This window comes from Mchenga conophoros, linkage group LG1, assembly GCF_057382185.1.
Source record: "Mchenga conophoros isolate Kocher_MC1m ecotype Shallow Benthic linkage group LG1, M_conophoros_male_GT1.1, whole genome shotgun sequence".
NCBI lineage: Eukaryota > Metazoa > Chordata > Actinopteri > Cichliformes > Cichlidae > Mchenga > Mchenga conophoros.
Genome location: NC_140526.1, coordinates 20,564,068 through 20,579,714, shown reverse-complemented (window position 1 = coordinate 20,579,714; position 15,647 = coordinate 20,564,068). Strand labels below are relative to the sequence as shown.

Genomic DNA, 15,647 nt, shown 5'->3' with positions numbered 1-15,647 from the left:
TCAAACTAAATGCATCTCTTTGGACTGTTGAAGGCAGCTGGAGTACCTGGAGAGAGAGTCCAGGGAAACATGGGGAGAACATGCAAACTCCACACACCAAGGCCCAGGTGGATGGTGGAGTCAACCGCATGACCTTTTGCTATTAGACAACAGCGCTAACCACAGTGCCACTGTGCTGCAGCAGAAGAGAATGAATGGATGGATAGACTTTTACCCATAACAGAACACCTGTATAAAGTGACATTGCTCTTTTTAAAGATCTGAGAGCTTGCACCCATTGATATTGGAATTCTACATCCTTTGAAAATAAGAAAGCATCAGGTAAGAAAGCATGCAGTCGAGGGTGCAATGAATATGAAGGAGGGAAAAGGAGGTAGAATATTAACCACAGACCTTCAGTCCATCTCCTCCAGGCTTTGCACTAAATAGAGAGAAATATTCTCATTAGGACAATGAGAAATACATATATCAAATATAGCTGTCACTTCTACTGTGGAGGATCTGTAGGGGAAAAAGTGTGTCACAGGCAGTTCGTCTTGTAGATGTGCTGTGTAGCTTTTGCAGAACAGATTTATCCCATGTGCAGCAGCTTCTCTTCAAAATTAATAACATGTAATGGATTCTTAGGAGAGGAAGAGGATTGATGACTGTGAAGCCAGTGTAAGAAAATTCATTGTGTAGTGTATTTTTAGAAGTCTACATTACAAATATCGCATCTTAGTTCCACTGCAGTTTCACATAGCAGAGAGTCACACAGAAGAATGTTGCTGAAACAGATGGTTTCCTGGTTACCTAAGTGGGAAAGGTCGGTGACACTTTCCAGCCCTCTTCTTACCCTTGTGTCATGTAGTTGCTGTATGTCTATTTATTTATTTATTTGAAGAAGAGACGATGGCACAGATTTGAGCTTGAAAAGGAGGTGAAGGAATGGTTGACACTAATGGTGTGTGATGGTGGAAATTGGACCATGATTGGTAGCGAGACGTCAGGCTGACAGCGTGTATGTCTTCTGTGGGACCTTTCTGGTAGTGATGACTTGGTGTCTGACTCATTGTTATTTCAGGTGATGAAACCTGTCAAGATGGGCTGGCCTGGAAGCTAGAAGGAACAAGTTGACGGAATAGGCTGTGAATAGAGTCAGAAGTGATATTTTTACTTTCTTCCACCTTAGTGTACAACAAATGGGGACAATTTAAATAGTAATGGTGGTGGAAACATGCATACCTGTTTTACAGGCTATTTTGTAGTACAGTGTTGCTGTCATGTTAATTCAGGTCTTTTCAGTTTGATTCACATATAGTGCCAATTCAGGACAATAGTTGCTTTATATTATATTATATTAGATTAGATTAGATTAGATTAGATTAGATTAGAGGATTAGGACATAGAACAGGAAATATGTTTTTTGACCTGCTGTGCTAAGTGGTTTCCTGGTAGTTTGCCCTAATGTGTAGGAGAAATATCTCTGCACATAACACTCAATATGCGCACACATATTAATAGATGTTAGGAAAATTAGCTCACTAAAATAGAATATAATAGAAATGGAAAGGTTAGATGGTTTTGGGCTGATAAAGGAATCTTTCCCTTTATGGTCCTGAATATTTAGATTTATACTAACACTAGTAAGAATTCCATTTTTAGATCCCTTTAAGTTACAGGGTATAGCAATGATGTGGGCAATACCTGATCATGTTGAAGAAACAATCATTTCAGCTAAACCACCCATGATTAATATAAAAAATTAGATGATAATAATAATAAAAACATCCACTTAGTTCATAAAATACTGAAAAGTTAACCGTGACTAGCCTGCTTCTGAGCTGAAGCATGGCTGCAGTAAATGCATTTACCACCCAGCGCTAATTGCCTCAGGTGTGCTGCTGATTGTAGTGTTAGCCTAGCAGCGAACGGCCACATATTTTGCTCATATTTTTGATTTCTTTAGAAAATTTCGTCAACTTTCTTTCTTTTCTTTTGTGTGTCTGTGGTTTACTTATGATTTGTTTCCACTTGTATCACCGTGTAGAACAATGTATACAGCCCTTAACCTCTCGACTTCGGACGACTTCAACATGTCAGAGTTTGACTCTCAGAGACAGCAGGAGCTCTCCCACCGCTCCGTCAAAATAAGCATAATAATCGTTTTGGGCGTCGTGGTCACGTTGGGAAACATTGCAGTTCTCCTGGCTATTACTTCCTCAGTGTCCGGCTGGTCGAGAAACTCTCGGTACTTTCTCCTCTCGCTCACTGCAGCAGACTCTGCGTTCGGACTGCTGGTCATGCCCTTGAACCTTTGGGTGAGTCTGCTAAAGGATTACACTGAAGGTCCAGATGGTTTTTGTCACCTTGTGGCCTTTTGCAATGCCACCGTCTACTCCACCTGCATGTACACACTGGCCATGATAAGCCTGGAGAGGTACATTGCGGTGTTTTACCCGCTTCAGTACTCATCTCTGCTGACAAGGAAAAGGACGCTGTTTCTGATTGCCTTCGCCTGGTGCTTTCCTCCCATTTTACTCTCGCCGATATCATTACCAGATGGCATCATCCAAGTTCATTTTTCCACCGCATCACTGGTCTGCAACCCATCTTACTCTACAAATATTGGATACTCCCTAAGCTTGACATGTGTAATATTTTTCCCTTGCTCTATCATCATGACATTTGCAAACCTAAAAGTCTGGTGTGCAGCCAAGAGACAGAGGTTAAAACTGCGCAAATATGACAGCGCGCGGCGCAGTAGGCTCAATGTGCCTTCCAGAGTGCTTGTGCCTGTGATGGGAGCCTACTACATCTGCTGGACTCCCTGCATGGCAGCAATGATCTACAATGGTAAGCAAAACCTCACTAGATACGTAAAGTGAGTGTGTGAGGATGGTGGATGATTTTCTTCTACCATCCTCATTTCATATATGAATATATCCCATGTAATATAGTCTGTTTATGTCTATAATTGTGGCATTTACTGGGACAAAATATCTGAGAACTACTCATATAACTGGCTTATTTTGTAGCAAGCTTTGCTTTTTTAGGTTTAGATAGTCTTTGATTATATAAGCTTAACTGGAAGAGGTAAACTTCACATGTACTTGTTTGTCTTGGTGTATTTCTTATTTGTGGTTTCAAAGGCCGTAAGAGAATTCAAAAGTAAGTATTTGAATGTGTTTATTAAAAATTGTATTAGATGGCTATTGATAGGTCCATTTCCCTTTAAAAAAATATTTTTGTTATTATTATTATTGTAAATAAAAAGCTGATTTGGGGCCAGTTATATGACTCAGACCTTTTTTGACTTTTCTCATTTACCCCAGCCATGTGCTGTCTTGGAGTAGTCACAACTGAAAAGTCACAGCTGAATATTTTTAGTAGTGAAGACCTTTTCCACAGAGTGCTGTAAATGATCTGATATTGGATGAATATCCTGTGAAACGAAGCCGACGGTTTAGCTTAATCTTTAAAGTGTGCTGCTGTCTAAATGCTGGTTTCACTGCAGTTTCCACCTGATCAGTGAATTTTGTATTTTCAGGTCAAGACTACAAATGTTAGTTTGATGGGTTATATCATTGCTTTCAGGGGTAAGGCAAGCACCTCCAAAGCAGACTTTTTTTAGTTTCTCTCATAATGCCAAGTGAAATATCCCCAGCTCCGTCTCAGGAGGTTCCTTTTGCAGTTATACTAACACTAATTATACTAACACTTTTAGGAATTTGTGTCACCCCATGAAGGGCCTCTGGTGTGAAAATTAGACAAAGAAAACATACAGAGCTACTTGCTCTGTAAAAAGGGAGCAGGTCAAAGTAGCCGCTGTCTTTTGCTAGGTACGTTGTTTTCACTTTGTTGATACTTGCCTTAACACTCATTGTTTTCTGCCTTACAGCAGTCACAGGTAGCAGTATACCAGAGTGGATTGAGTTTGTAGTGGTCTGGCTACCAACTTCCAATGGTTTCCTCAACTGCATCTTCTATTTCTGGATAAACCGAAACTTTCGCAAGAAATTCTGTCTAGTCCTTCAGAAACTAGCTCTGGCCCTCTGCCCTGAATTGGCCAGAACTTTTGGGTGTTGCACCACATCAAAGATGCAGTTTGCATCAGGAATTCTGGATAACAACAACAGTGTCCATGGGCGTTCCTCCAGTGTGTCATCTACCTGCACCTTGCTGTCTGTGGCTTAAGACCTAAAGAGCACCACCGGCATGGACACAAACATGGCCAGCAACCTCTGTACTGTGTTGCATTGTCTGACTGAGCTAGACAACTGAAGCCATGTTCTGACATAGTTCCATACAAGGTAATGAGGGTGAGAACTAAGCTTTAAAAGGGTCGCAGTACGAATGATTTGGTTATGATAGCAAACATTTAAAATTTCCTCTCTGCAGATTAAATCCAAATTTGCGATATCTTGATTGTAATATATTTTTTATTTTTTATCAAACTTCAGAATCAGTGTTCAGTTGACTGGAGCATGAATTTAGAACGGCTTTGGATTTTTTCTTTTACTTATTCACACTGCTGCAGAGATTTAATTTACAATTAGAGACAGTGTCTTTAAAACCACCTTTTATTTGTTTTATAACCAACCAACAAAGTTCTCTGTGCTCCCAAAAATTGACATTACATACAGTGATATAATCAGTCTTTCAGTGTCAGCCTGTTTAAACCTGTTGCACAGGTCACGATTAGCGAATTAGTTCGTTTTAAATTCTCTCTATATGAAACATTTCTGAACATCAGTATCTGATAATAAGCACACTGAAGGACTGAAACCATCTACCTCTTCTTCAATTTAAACTGTGCATCAAATACCTTGGCATATAACAGCTTGGAGAAGCTAACCTTTAAGTCACAGCTTTTCAGTGGGTGCAAGGAGGAAAGTAATTAAGCATCTATACTGTAGAAAGGTCACCACATTTGTGCTGGAAAGAGATAACTTGGATAAGATCTGAGGCTATGGTTGTTTACTTTGAGATATTAAGTCTAAGATCTTCCTCACACTATCTGCACTAAAGTTTTTGTCATGTTATCGGTTTATGTACATTTACAATGAATCGAGATTAGAATTCAGAAATTCCGTAACGTTTTATGCAGTTAATTTTAGCCTTTAGGTTTTCTGCTTGAGTTACATCATTGAAGTTTGTGCAAGGGCAAATGGAGGATCAAAAGTGTCACAAAATTGAAGTTAAAAAAGAAAAGAAAATCTGAATAACGTAATATTAACCTTTTGTATGTATATTGTTTGTGATTGAAAAATTCCTGATTATAAAAGAATTTATGTATTGATATATGGATAATTTATGAAATAAAGCATGATGCCTGTGAGTTGTTTCTTTTCAAGTCTTCAGTTTGAGTTTGATATTTACAGATGTATCATTGCAGAACTGAAATAAAGTTATAGTGAAAAATGTTTGCTGATCCTTTAGCATATATTTTTTTCTAGCTATGCGTGGTCTGATGCTCTACATCAGCATTGTTAGCTTCCAGTTAACATCTCTCTGCTTCTCTATGCTGTGGTATATAATAAATGCTAAACTGTACTATATGCTGTCAATGTTTTACCTGTTAATGTTTTTGTTTCAACTCATTGAAGTAGAGTAGCATTTTGCACTCGCTAGCTGTCTCACTCTCTCTGCCCTGTGACAGCCGGGATAGGCTCCAAATTAATGATGATTAAGTATAGCCTAGTCTATTATTTCAGTGGGAATTCTTTGTTTGAAGTGGTAATATTGAAGCAGTATGGCAAACCTGGATGATTAACAAGCTCAAAATGAAAATTCTTGTTTGTGGTCATTAGATAAACGTTCTTTTCACCCAGAGAAGAACTCGGCAAGTTAGTCTATGCACAAAAAAATGATACGCCATTCTATTTTGGTAATATTTTCACTGTTTTATACTTCTGGGCAAATTTTTGAATAATATGAGATGGATTATGTTAATTGCTACCTACCAGTGTCATGTTAGATAACAGGTTGAGCTGTAGATCCGGAGCTTTTAAAAAAAATAAATAAATAAAATAAGCAGAAAATGATCCTTTGGCTTATGCATAATAGATGGATACAAGTTCGACTGATATTATGCCCAGTATTGCTCATGACAAAGGGCACAAAAATGAAACAACAGCTCGATACATGCATAATGAAGGGAGCAAACTGTGAGGCAGCTGCAAGTGGTCCCATAAGTAGTTTTGCAAAGAATGATGTTAGAAAAAAACCCAACATGACCTGATGAATCTCATGTCATGTGAAACCATCTCAGCATCTAAGACTTTGTGTCCATACGGCTCCACCTGAGCTGTCCTTCTGATATACACATTTTTAATGTTGTCGATTTTGGTCTCTCCTAAGGAAGATCTTAACGTCTTCAACTTCACCGAATCCTGCTCGGTGTCTTTTTTTACAGCACCACTAAATCTAAAACATACATGATGGAGTCTCACTACCATCTCATATTGCTGCATAATACATAAACTCAGGCCTGGGTGAATTTAGTGATTTCATCAGCAGGTGTCCTTTACAAAAGAATGAAGTTCTTCTTCAGCTAGAGTTGAATGTTTTTGATGAACCTAGACAAGTTTTAAAATTTTTAAATTCTTTCTGACATTGGTTCTCTGCATGTTTTTGTCACTCATCTCTCTGTGCACAAGAACAGGATTTTAATGTCCTTCTTTGTTAAGTCACACTAAAAACGTTTTCTATGAATATGTGACCCTTTCAGCTAACTCAAACCCTGTCAGAGATCAGGTGTATTCCCGCATTACCCAGAAGTGATTTTCGTAGCATCTGAGGTGTTTGCCAAGCTGGTCTCTTAAGACACTGAAGTGTTGTGCATTAGAAGCCTCAGTTCTTCTTAAGCCTTACTGCTGCCAGAAATGACAGGTGATTTGGTTTGGGGAATGGTGATTGTCTTAGGGATTCACACGCAGTATATTCATACAGACACCATATGTCGTCTTATAAGAGCTTATCATTCTCTCTGGTCATAATTCCTGCCACAACAAGAAGTGGCTTCACTGGTCTTTGCTGAAAAGGTGATAAAATATCTAATATCTAGCTAGACAGAACACGGATCCCAATAAAGTCCAATGCATTGCTTCTATGGCTTTGGAAGTACAGTGCTTGAGACAATACTGTCAAAAGCTCCCTATTATAAAAATATTTTAATCTGTTGTTCATCTGCATTAGCCTCACTGCAGTTTTGTAAGCAGAATATTTTTACATTTTACTTTAAACTATTAACATTTTAAAGGCTTTAAGGGTATTACATGTTCAAACACCCTCTATCACACCCTGTTATTGTGTTTCTTTGCCCATAAACATTTGGAGATGTATGCTACAGAACTGTGTTTATGAAAATGAGAGAACTAGAGAGATTAATGATTTTAATATATACTTTGTAATGCTGTACCCACAATATTAAACTGCATGTTTAATATTGTGGGTCTCTAGTGTGCTGTCAAAATGGCTCTGAGTAGCGGAGAAATAGACTTGTGACCTCTGGGGATACCCTCATCTGGTATTGAGACATTGACAGCTGATCTATCGGGTATTATAAGTTGCTGGAGGATGCCGACATGGACTGGGTTTGCTCCACTGCATCCCATGTATGCTCAAATGGAAGATGGTGAGGTTTAGAAGCTAGGTTAACACCTTGGATCCCCCTTGGGACAGGTGCAATGGGCACCACATCTGGATGGAGGCTGCTGCTGTAAGAGAGTATGGTTGGCATGATGGGTTTGCTGGTCTGGACCAGTACCACACACATCATTTTTAGGTGTGTGATACATGTCAAAGAAATGTCCACATATTTCCTGGCAGAACATTTCACAGGCACAGAATAATCGCTGGTCTTCATTTTTAATGTAACTGGTTGTAAAGTTGGAGCTGAATGGTGTATAGTTTCACTGTTTCTGGCAAATGCTTAATCCAAGACTTGGCATATTATCATCTTGACATGGTACTGCCATCTTGTGTTTCTACTAAGTATAACATGGCAAAAAAATGTATCTATATTTATATAGAGAGGGATCAATATGTCTATAATGTTGCACAAAAGCAATTGGTATAATTTTATACCGTTGGATTTCTTTTCTGTTTCAGGATTTAACGTTTCTGTCCTACTAATTTTAAGTTTCATGAAGCCCAATACCAGTGTTACATGCACTATTCACGTAGCATTGGAGTCCTTTTTAAATAAACTACAACAGCATTTTGGTTTCTTGAAACAAGCCATACATTTATTTACTTAAGGAATGTGATTCTTTAATGAAAACCTGATTTAAAAGGATAAATCAACAGGCACGGATTTATGCTTCATGTGGCGTGTACTCTAAACTGTGATGGCTCTTGTGGAGATTGTAGACAGAGAAAAAACATCTTTCATTTCAATCACCCTTCCTGCTCTTTTCCACCTTTCACGCTTCCGGCAAAAAGTAGCTACACTATATATAGTAGTTAGACTATAAACTGCCTATGAGAAAATCAAATAAAAGTACTCGCCTGGAATTTTAAATTAAATCACAATGGGGCCATGATTACATTTCTAAGAGATACTATAACATTTTCTCTCACCTCTATATAAAAAAATTAAATGACTTCATGTTATAAATCTGTTGCTTATCACACTGGGCTACAGTGTTAGATTATAAGGGTTTTAATGGCATCTTTCCAAGGTAGTTGTGATGTTTGGTCTTAATTTGAACCTATGAAAGAGCTGCTGCTGTTGTTTAATAGCAGTTATAATTGTAAATGTTTACCAATTATCATTATTTAAACAGCACTAGTCGGAGGTATGAGGAACGATTTGCTAATATAACTGTGGTAAACACATAGCATACAAAGCTGCATTCAGTAAAGCTGCCTTATTTAATGATAAGGCCTTTTCAGAGGCTACCATTTAAGGTGCCAGTTGAAACAGAAGTATGTGTCTGTACTGCATGTTGCCTGACTTCTTGTTTTTGGGCTGTTTCCATGTTCCGAGCATCCTCCTAGCACTCAACAATAACTGAGGTCCAGCTTTTGGCTTGAAAGAACCCATTTGGCCATGTGAAGAGTGGAACTTTCCAAGAATCAAATTGCTTCAAACCCTTCATCAGAAAGCATGCCTCATCCACACAGTGCCCATTGACTGAAATGGCTTTTCTTTCACCACACTCCAATGTATCAAGAGCAAAAGCTAATTTATTATCGAGCAGGATTTACCAGTGGCCCTAATGTGACACTGAAACATATGTCGAGGAAATAGCAATCAGCAAAGGAATTAATTTTCTAGTATTTTGTATATTAAATCAGAACCTAAAAGTTGTGACGTTTTAGAGCCTTTACTGTGATGATAACATGTTTTAGCTTGTTTTGGGGTTCTTTCTTTCATTTTTCTCTATTTGGCCTTTTTTAAAATTTCGTTTAGACTTTTTGCTTTTAATTCAGCTTAGTTTCAACCACTTTCCAGAGTGTGTTTGCTCTAGTTTTTGAAAATGTTTCGTTTTTGTTTTGTTTCATTCTTCATTTCAGTCTTCATTAATAAATATTATATGGAGGGAAAATTTTTCTAGCAGAATTTAGGAAAATCAGTGCAAGTACTACAATAAAAACAGAACTTTTTGAAAGCAATTGACTACGTCTTGTAGACATCCAAGGTTACATAAGGGCAGTTAAATAAAATTTCTTATTTACCAAAGTAGCAAAAACTAAAACTAAGGATGTGTGTGTGTGCATGTATATATATAGTTTAAATGTTATTTCCCAACTAGTTTTAGTTTTTATTTTAGATTTAGTTAAGTCAGTTCTATATATATATGTGCTTTAACCATGGTGATTTTTGCAGTAGGAGTAAGATGAGAGTGTGAGTGCATCAGGGAACTGTTCTCAGCCCCTTCTTGTTTGCAGACTGACAGTTGAGGTCAGGCAGGAGTCTCTGTGGCCTTTGATGTTCATAAACAACACTAATCTTTACAAAGAGTAGGGAGCAGGTGGAAGAGAGCCTGGAAAGGTGGCAGTGTGCACTCGAGAGATGAGGAATGAAAGACGGTTGAAACGAGACAGAATACATGCAGTGAAGCAAGAAGTAGTGGTAGTGAAGGTCGACGAGTTTGACTACCTAAAGAGGCGTGACCTGCTACGATGCATAGTTTGGAGATGGTGGCACTGACAAAATGACAGGAGGCTGAGCTGAAGATGTCAAGATGTTCACTGGGAGTGACCAGGATGGACAAGATGAGTACATCAGAGTGGTAGGGAGACAGTTATAGTCGAGATGGTTTGGGCACGTGCAAAGAAGAGCGGGTGGATACACTGGACAAAGGATGTTGAATATAGAGACGGCAGGCAGGAGGGAAAGTCACAAATCACACAAATTAAAAGAAAAAAAAAAAGGAAACAGAAAACCTATATACATAAACCCTGATTTACATTTAATTATTTTCAGGAAGTAGTGACTGGCGAATTGCACGTCAAGGCCCATTTTATTGATAGTTTCAAAGAAAGGAAATGGCAGGTAAAATGTATAACAATGATATGTATTCATCTTATCTTTTATAATCAACAAACTTATTTTTGACATCTGCAGTTTTGTACTCGCATGTAAAAATAGCAGCAAGTTCATTCAGAACCTTTGAAATGACAGCTGACATCAATTTGTCTCTATTTGGAAAAAACTTTTTAATTACCATGAAATAAATTTAAATAAAGAATTTGAAAGCTTACCAAAACATATTTAACAAGACCAAATTAGCAACCTAGACAAAGGTTTAATAAATCAAATCAATAACAAATATAGGCCACAAATAATCATTAAACAGGGAAAGACAACTAAATGTAGACTGAAAGATACCCATCTATAGGTCAAATGCCAAACCCACTGATTATAGCCAAAGCTGCTACACAAGAAACACAGACCAGATTTTAAACTCTGCTGAATCAGCTGCTTGTGCCATTCACCCAAAACTTAAAGTTCAGATGCGTTACAATGAACAAAAGCTGTGAAAAAGCACTGGTTAAATAACAAACGGCATAGCAGAGGGAACATTAACAACTTGAAATAGAAATGAACTTTCTTTCAAGGGTATTCTGTCATTCCCTGTCATCTATTATACCTGGGTAATAAGTTGCATTGTATTTCTCTCTACATTTAAATGATTAGGTCATTTGAACGTGTATAAATTCCTGAAAAGAGAACATTGGCAGAAAGGGACAACTCCAAAAACAAATCAATGATGCAATATAATTAACTGCGATTTTCAAAAAGGATCCAACACAGACTTGAAAATGCATTCATAAAAGTGGAAAGATTATGAGTTTGCAACCGAGTGATAAAAGCAATCAAGCATTGCCTAACAGCTGAACTGTGCATAAAGGAGTGAATAAAATAAACCCTTTTATTGAGAGCTAACTGGCTATTCTGACTTTATTAAACCCAAGAAAATGCACTGGAGGTTATGCAAGTTATTATCCAATAAAAAAAGAAGAAGAAAAAAGAAACAGGCTGGAGGCTCGCTTCATCATCGCCCTGCATAACCTCTCCTTCAGCCTACCTATAGCTGGCGTAATGAAGATTCAAACTGTAGAACGTGCATATGAAAGTTTAGGGTAAAGACAACACGTGACATTTATGACAACTGGCACAGTGAAGAAAGCAAAGGCTGACAATTTCATAAAGTCTCTGCCCAACTATCTATTTGGTGCACCAAGTAGACGGACAAGGACAAAAACACTTAATCAAACTACTCTCTCCACTCTTCTTGCTGCTGAGGACGTTGACACTACCGCGCATGTCCAGGGTGAGGAGGTTTTGGTCAAACATTTCAAGGCCTCCGAGATGAAAAGACAGGGATGAAAACATGACGTCGCCACTCAAGAGGACCTCTGCTCAAAAATGAAGTAGCGATACACGATACCAATAACAACAACAGCAACAGCAGGTAACAACCAAATGGCCCAGGAGCTGCTGAAAAAAAAAAAATTACACAAACGTTAATTTGAAAACATTTTCATTTATACAGATATAAGGTGTCATTGCACTCGCCCCTCTGAAACAGTACAAAGAGAGCCTGAGACACATTCATCAGAATGACTAACCTGCTCCCCTCAGACTTTGCGACTTCTGCTTTCTACAGCACAAAATTGAAAAAAGGAGAAACACAAGTTGTGGAACAATGTGGAAAAGTCCAAATACAGTATCGTTTCATGGTGCATGGAACAGCCAATTTACCTTTGCAGTGTCCTTTTTTCTGTCATCCTATGAAGGAAAACAAAAGAAATCATATGATCGTTTTGTGATGCTGAGTAGAATTAAATAAATAAATACTGAAATTTATGTAACCATCAAGTGGGACTGGTGAAAGAACCAGAAGGCTAATTATCCCTCAAACATTCATTGATTTGTTGCAAGTGGAATCCACCAATTAAAAGTGATAATTTGAATACGGTTTGTGTGGTGTGCTGCCAGTTTCTATTAAAAGACAAAGAAACCAGCTCAGCGATTTTAATTATGTGGGAACCTAAGCAAAAGTCATCTGAACAGGAAGACAGCAGGAAACTTTCTTCAAACTCTGCAACTTCCTGTTGCACTGGAATGTTCATCTGGAGATAAGCTGGATTAATTTGCAGCAGTCCAAATTAAACAATTAATCACATGAACTGGACATCTTCCTATTTTTATTTTTGCAAGGCAGACCAGTCTTTTTTTTTCTACAGCCATTTTCTTGTGGCGTTAAAATGAGCAGCTCACACAAACTGTTTTGTAAAAGACCCATAAAGATTGATTTTACAAATAGCTTTCACATTTGAAGTCTAAAGAAACTTTATATGTGAAAGCACTGGATTTGTCTAACTGAAACTGCTGGAGATTCATTAGCACTCAGTGGAAGCACAATGGATAAACAACAGTATGAACAGAAAATCTATCATCTAATGGTATAATTATGGTAAATTAGTAAATTTAACCATGTTTTAAAGTATATTATAAATATTGTGAAACTGTTGGGTGTATAATAGAGTGGCTGATAAGCTACACTAAATTTCCAACAAGCATAACATAAAATATTGTTACTCATGTTTAATTGGATAATATTTTTATTGTATTTTTCTGATGCTTTTTATATTTATGCTGTGATCTCTCTAGTTTCAGTATTTCTTTATGCTCGAATTGCTCAAAACCAAATTACTGCCTCACAGGAAACAGAAAATGTGAACATTAGACTGAATGTGATATAGGAACTTAAATAGAGAGCTACTGCTCATGTGATAGACTTGGTAACAAATCAGTTTCCACCCACTTTTACGTCATCTTATACACGACACCATCTGGAGGTGACTCCAAACAACTTAGGTGCAAATGACTCAATCTTGTGACATTATTTAGTTACTCTGTTTGATTTGGAAGGGTTTAGGCAACAATAATAACAAAGACATAATAATAAAGACATTTAACTTCAGTAATTTAAAGATTGGTTTAGACGTGTGAAAGAAACACTACAGGCAGACAGGCAGTCTTTCCTCCTTACCTCGTGAAGCTCCCCAATGTAATACTGCTGGAGCATCTCCCTGGCATCCGAGGAGTGACCCACATCCTCGAAGCTCTCTGTGGCATCTGCACCCGCCTGCTCCAGTAAAACCTCCTCACCTCCTGGATGCTAAAATCAAAAGTGGTTGACCTGGTTACTCTGAAGCACCTGACATGCACAACTGTTTTAGTATACTTGTTTAAGTTATGAATAATGACAGTATTACAGCTGAAATCACAGACAAAACAGTGAAATGCACTAATATTATAGTCTTCCAGTGTTGGAATGCATACATGGTTGGAAAAGACGCACCCCGGGACATTCTCAGCCATTAGCTGGCATTCCCAGACCTCAACTCAACATTACTTACAGAAATTACAAGAACATATTAGAGTGAGTTTTCAAGATTGATACAACTATTTAAACTCTATTTTCCGTAATTTACAAACCTGCACCTACTCCCCATTTTACTATCAAAATACAAAGATTGAGGGGTGGCTATAGACGTTTGCACAGTACTGTTCAAAGACGTACCACTCTAGGAGCTAATTTTGTTACTTAAGCAAAAAGGTTTTTTTTTGTTTGTTTGTTTGTTTTTTACACAACATGCAACTTTTAACTTCCAGAGTTTTTACACATTTTAGCCAGATAAAGGATTTTATCACAACCAGCCCACTGATTTATAAATCACATTTTTATCAGCTGTGTTTATAAAGCTATAAACATTCAGCCCAAATCGTCTGAAGAACTATCATCGGACAGGGCTAGCTACTACTTGTTAACCAAACTTAGCTAATCTATCCTACAACATTTGGACACCCTTGCAGAAGAAATGATAAAACAATAAGAAGGTTCTTTAAAGTAGGCCAGTCGTAATTGTAGATTATTTATACTGGCGGTTTTGAGTTTAGGATTGGGTCGTTAGCAGCAAATTAGCCGAAGACAATTTGCAAAGCTTACACGTCAACACGTAACGATAAGGATCACGCTCATCCTGCACTTCCAGGAAGCCCAGACAAATGGCAAAACCAAGGGGTTCACGAAGAAGAATTAATAACGACTACTTTAATGACAAAGCATGAGCTACTAGTCAACAGAAAGTCTTTCTTACCTCTTCAAGGAAACTTGAAATGTCATATACTTTATCGTGGATGATAAGCCATGTGTCGTTGCTCATATTATGTACTCTTACGTCTTCTAACGTGTAACATTTTACGCCATCGTCTACTGTTTCGCAATTTTGCTCAACACTGGAGTTACCAGCTTCACTATTCGCGTTAGTGAGATTTTCTTTATTTTCCTCTCCCATTGTAACGTCAGTGCGACTGAGCGACTAGCTAACCTTAGCTTCTCTTAAACCTTAGCTATGGACGTAAAGATGGCTATAGCTATGTGTGCTGTTTGATTAGGCTCGAAAAGCCCCTGATAACACCGCAGGAAAAAAAAGTTAAAAGAAACACAATTTCAGTGCTGAGCAATTATATGTTACGAAAGCATTAGATACCCTAAACCGGTATCAGCAGACATGTGAAACGAACCAATGCCACCGTGTGTTGTTTGACCGTCGGGGCAGTAACCAAAGAAACTGTCACTTTCTCAGCAGTGACCAATCAGGTCGCCCAACTGATGATCACGAGACCATGGCGCAAGCCAAGGTTGTCAAGTGTGCGCTGTCATTGTGCATGTAAGGGACGTTTGCACAGTACTGTTCAAAGGTGACATAACATGTGTTTTACCCATTTTATCTGCGCTTAGATAACACTTTCTTTGTCCCGGTAAATACTGCAGACATTTTTTTTCAAAAAGATTTTATTTCATTTCCAAAGTTCCTTGGCAGGTTTATACTCCTTGGTACTCTCTGAATAGGAATTTTTATATTTAGTATTTTTCCTAATTCTTTTCTGTTTTTTTAAAAACCCGGATACAACCCACAGCGACACTATGTTATCTGCCTGTTGATAAACCCTGTGAAGCACATACTGATAGATCACCCACAGTGTGCTTGTTAACCCTTTTTTGGGACACTTGTCTTAGGTCAAATCTTAGACATGGGTTTTTACTAAGCTGAAGAAAATCTTTAGCCAAACTAACCCCAAAGTTTCAGTATTTCCACTTATGCCTTTGCATCAAAAACACGTTTGTTGTAGGTTCAAA

The 15,647-nt window shown here is 37.9% G+C and overlaps 2 protein-coding genes across 3 annotated transcripts; one reads left to right on the top strand and one right to left on the bottom strand.

The window, feature by feature from the left end:
- The first annotated feature begins 1,844 nt into the window (after positions 1-1,844).
- LOC146583299 (histamine H2 receptor) lies at positions 1,845-5,320 on the top strand. The gene is made up of 2 exons (XM_085280583.1): positions 1,845-2,835; positions 3,881-5,320. The coding sequence occupies exons 1-2, from the start codon at positions 2,034-2,036 to the stop codon at positions 4,174-4,176; spliced, it is 1,098 nt and encodes a 365-aa protein (XP_085136709.1). The 5' UTR covers positions 1,845-2,033; the 3' UTR covers positions 4,177-5,320.
- A 5,115-nt stretch (positions 5,321-10,435) lies between these two features.
- On the bottom strand, positions 10,436-15,082 carry cyb5b (cytochrome b5 type B). Of its 2 annotated transcripts, none has more exons than XM_085269733.1 (5): positions 14,605-15,082; positions 13,494-13,622; positions 12,200-12,226; positions 12,067-12,098; positions 10,436-11,932 (listed from the first exon to the last, which is right to left on the bottom strand). In XM_085269733.1, the coding sequence occupies exons 1-5, from the start codon at positions 14,800-14,802 to the stop codon at positions 11,842-11,844; spliced, it is 477 nt and encodes a 158-aa protein (XP_085125859.1). In that variant the 5' UTR covers positions 14,803-15,082; the 3' UTR covers positions 10,436-11,841. The 2 variants fall into 2 exon arrangements, with proteins under 2 accessions (XP_085125859.1, XP_085125854.1); XM_085269728.1 differs by having other exon boundaries at positions 10,626-11,935; positions 14,605-15,081.
- Positions 15,083-15,647: the final 565 nt, after the last annotated feature.

Bases quoted from the DNA above. Each gene is read 5' to 3' on its own strand.
- LOC146583299 (XM_085280583.1), top strand. From the start codon at position 2,034: ATGTATACAGCCCTTAACCTCTCGACTTCGGACGACTTCAACATGTCA. The intron at 2,836-3,880 runs GTAAGCAAAACC...TCTGCCTTACAG, and splicing joins GGCAGCAATGATCTACAATG to CAGTCACAGGTAGCAGTATA.
- cyb5b (XM_085269728.1), bottom strand. From the start codon at position 14,802: ATGGGAGAGGAAAATAAAGAAAATCTCACTAACGCGAATAGTGAAGCT. The intron at 12,227-13,493 runs GTAAGGAGGAAA...TTTCCTTCATAG, and splicing joins ACATTGGGGAGCTTCACGAG to GATGACAGAAAAAAGGACAC. The intron at 11,936-12,066 runs GTTAGTCATTCT...TTTTTTTTTCAG, and splicing joins GCAAAGTCTGAGGGGAGCAG to CAGCTCCTGGGCCATTTGGT.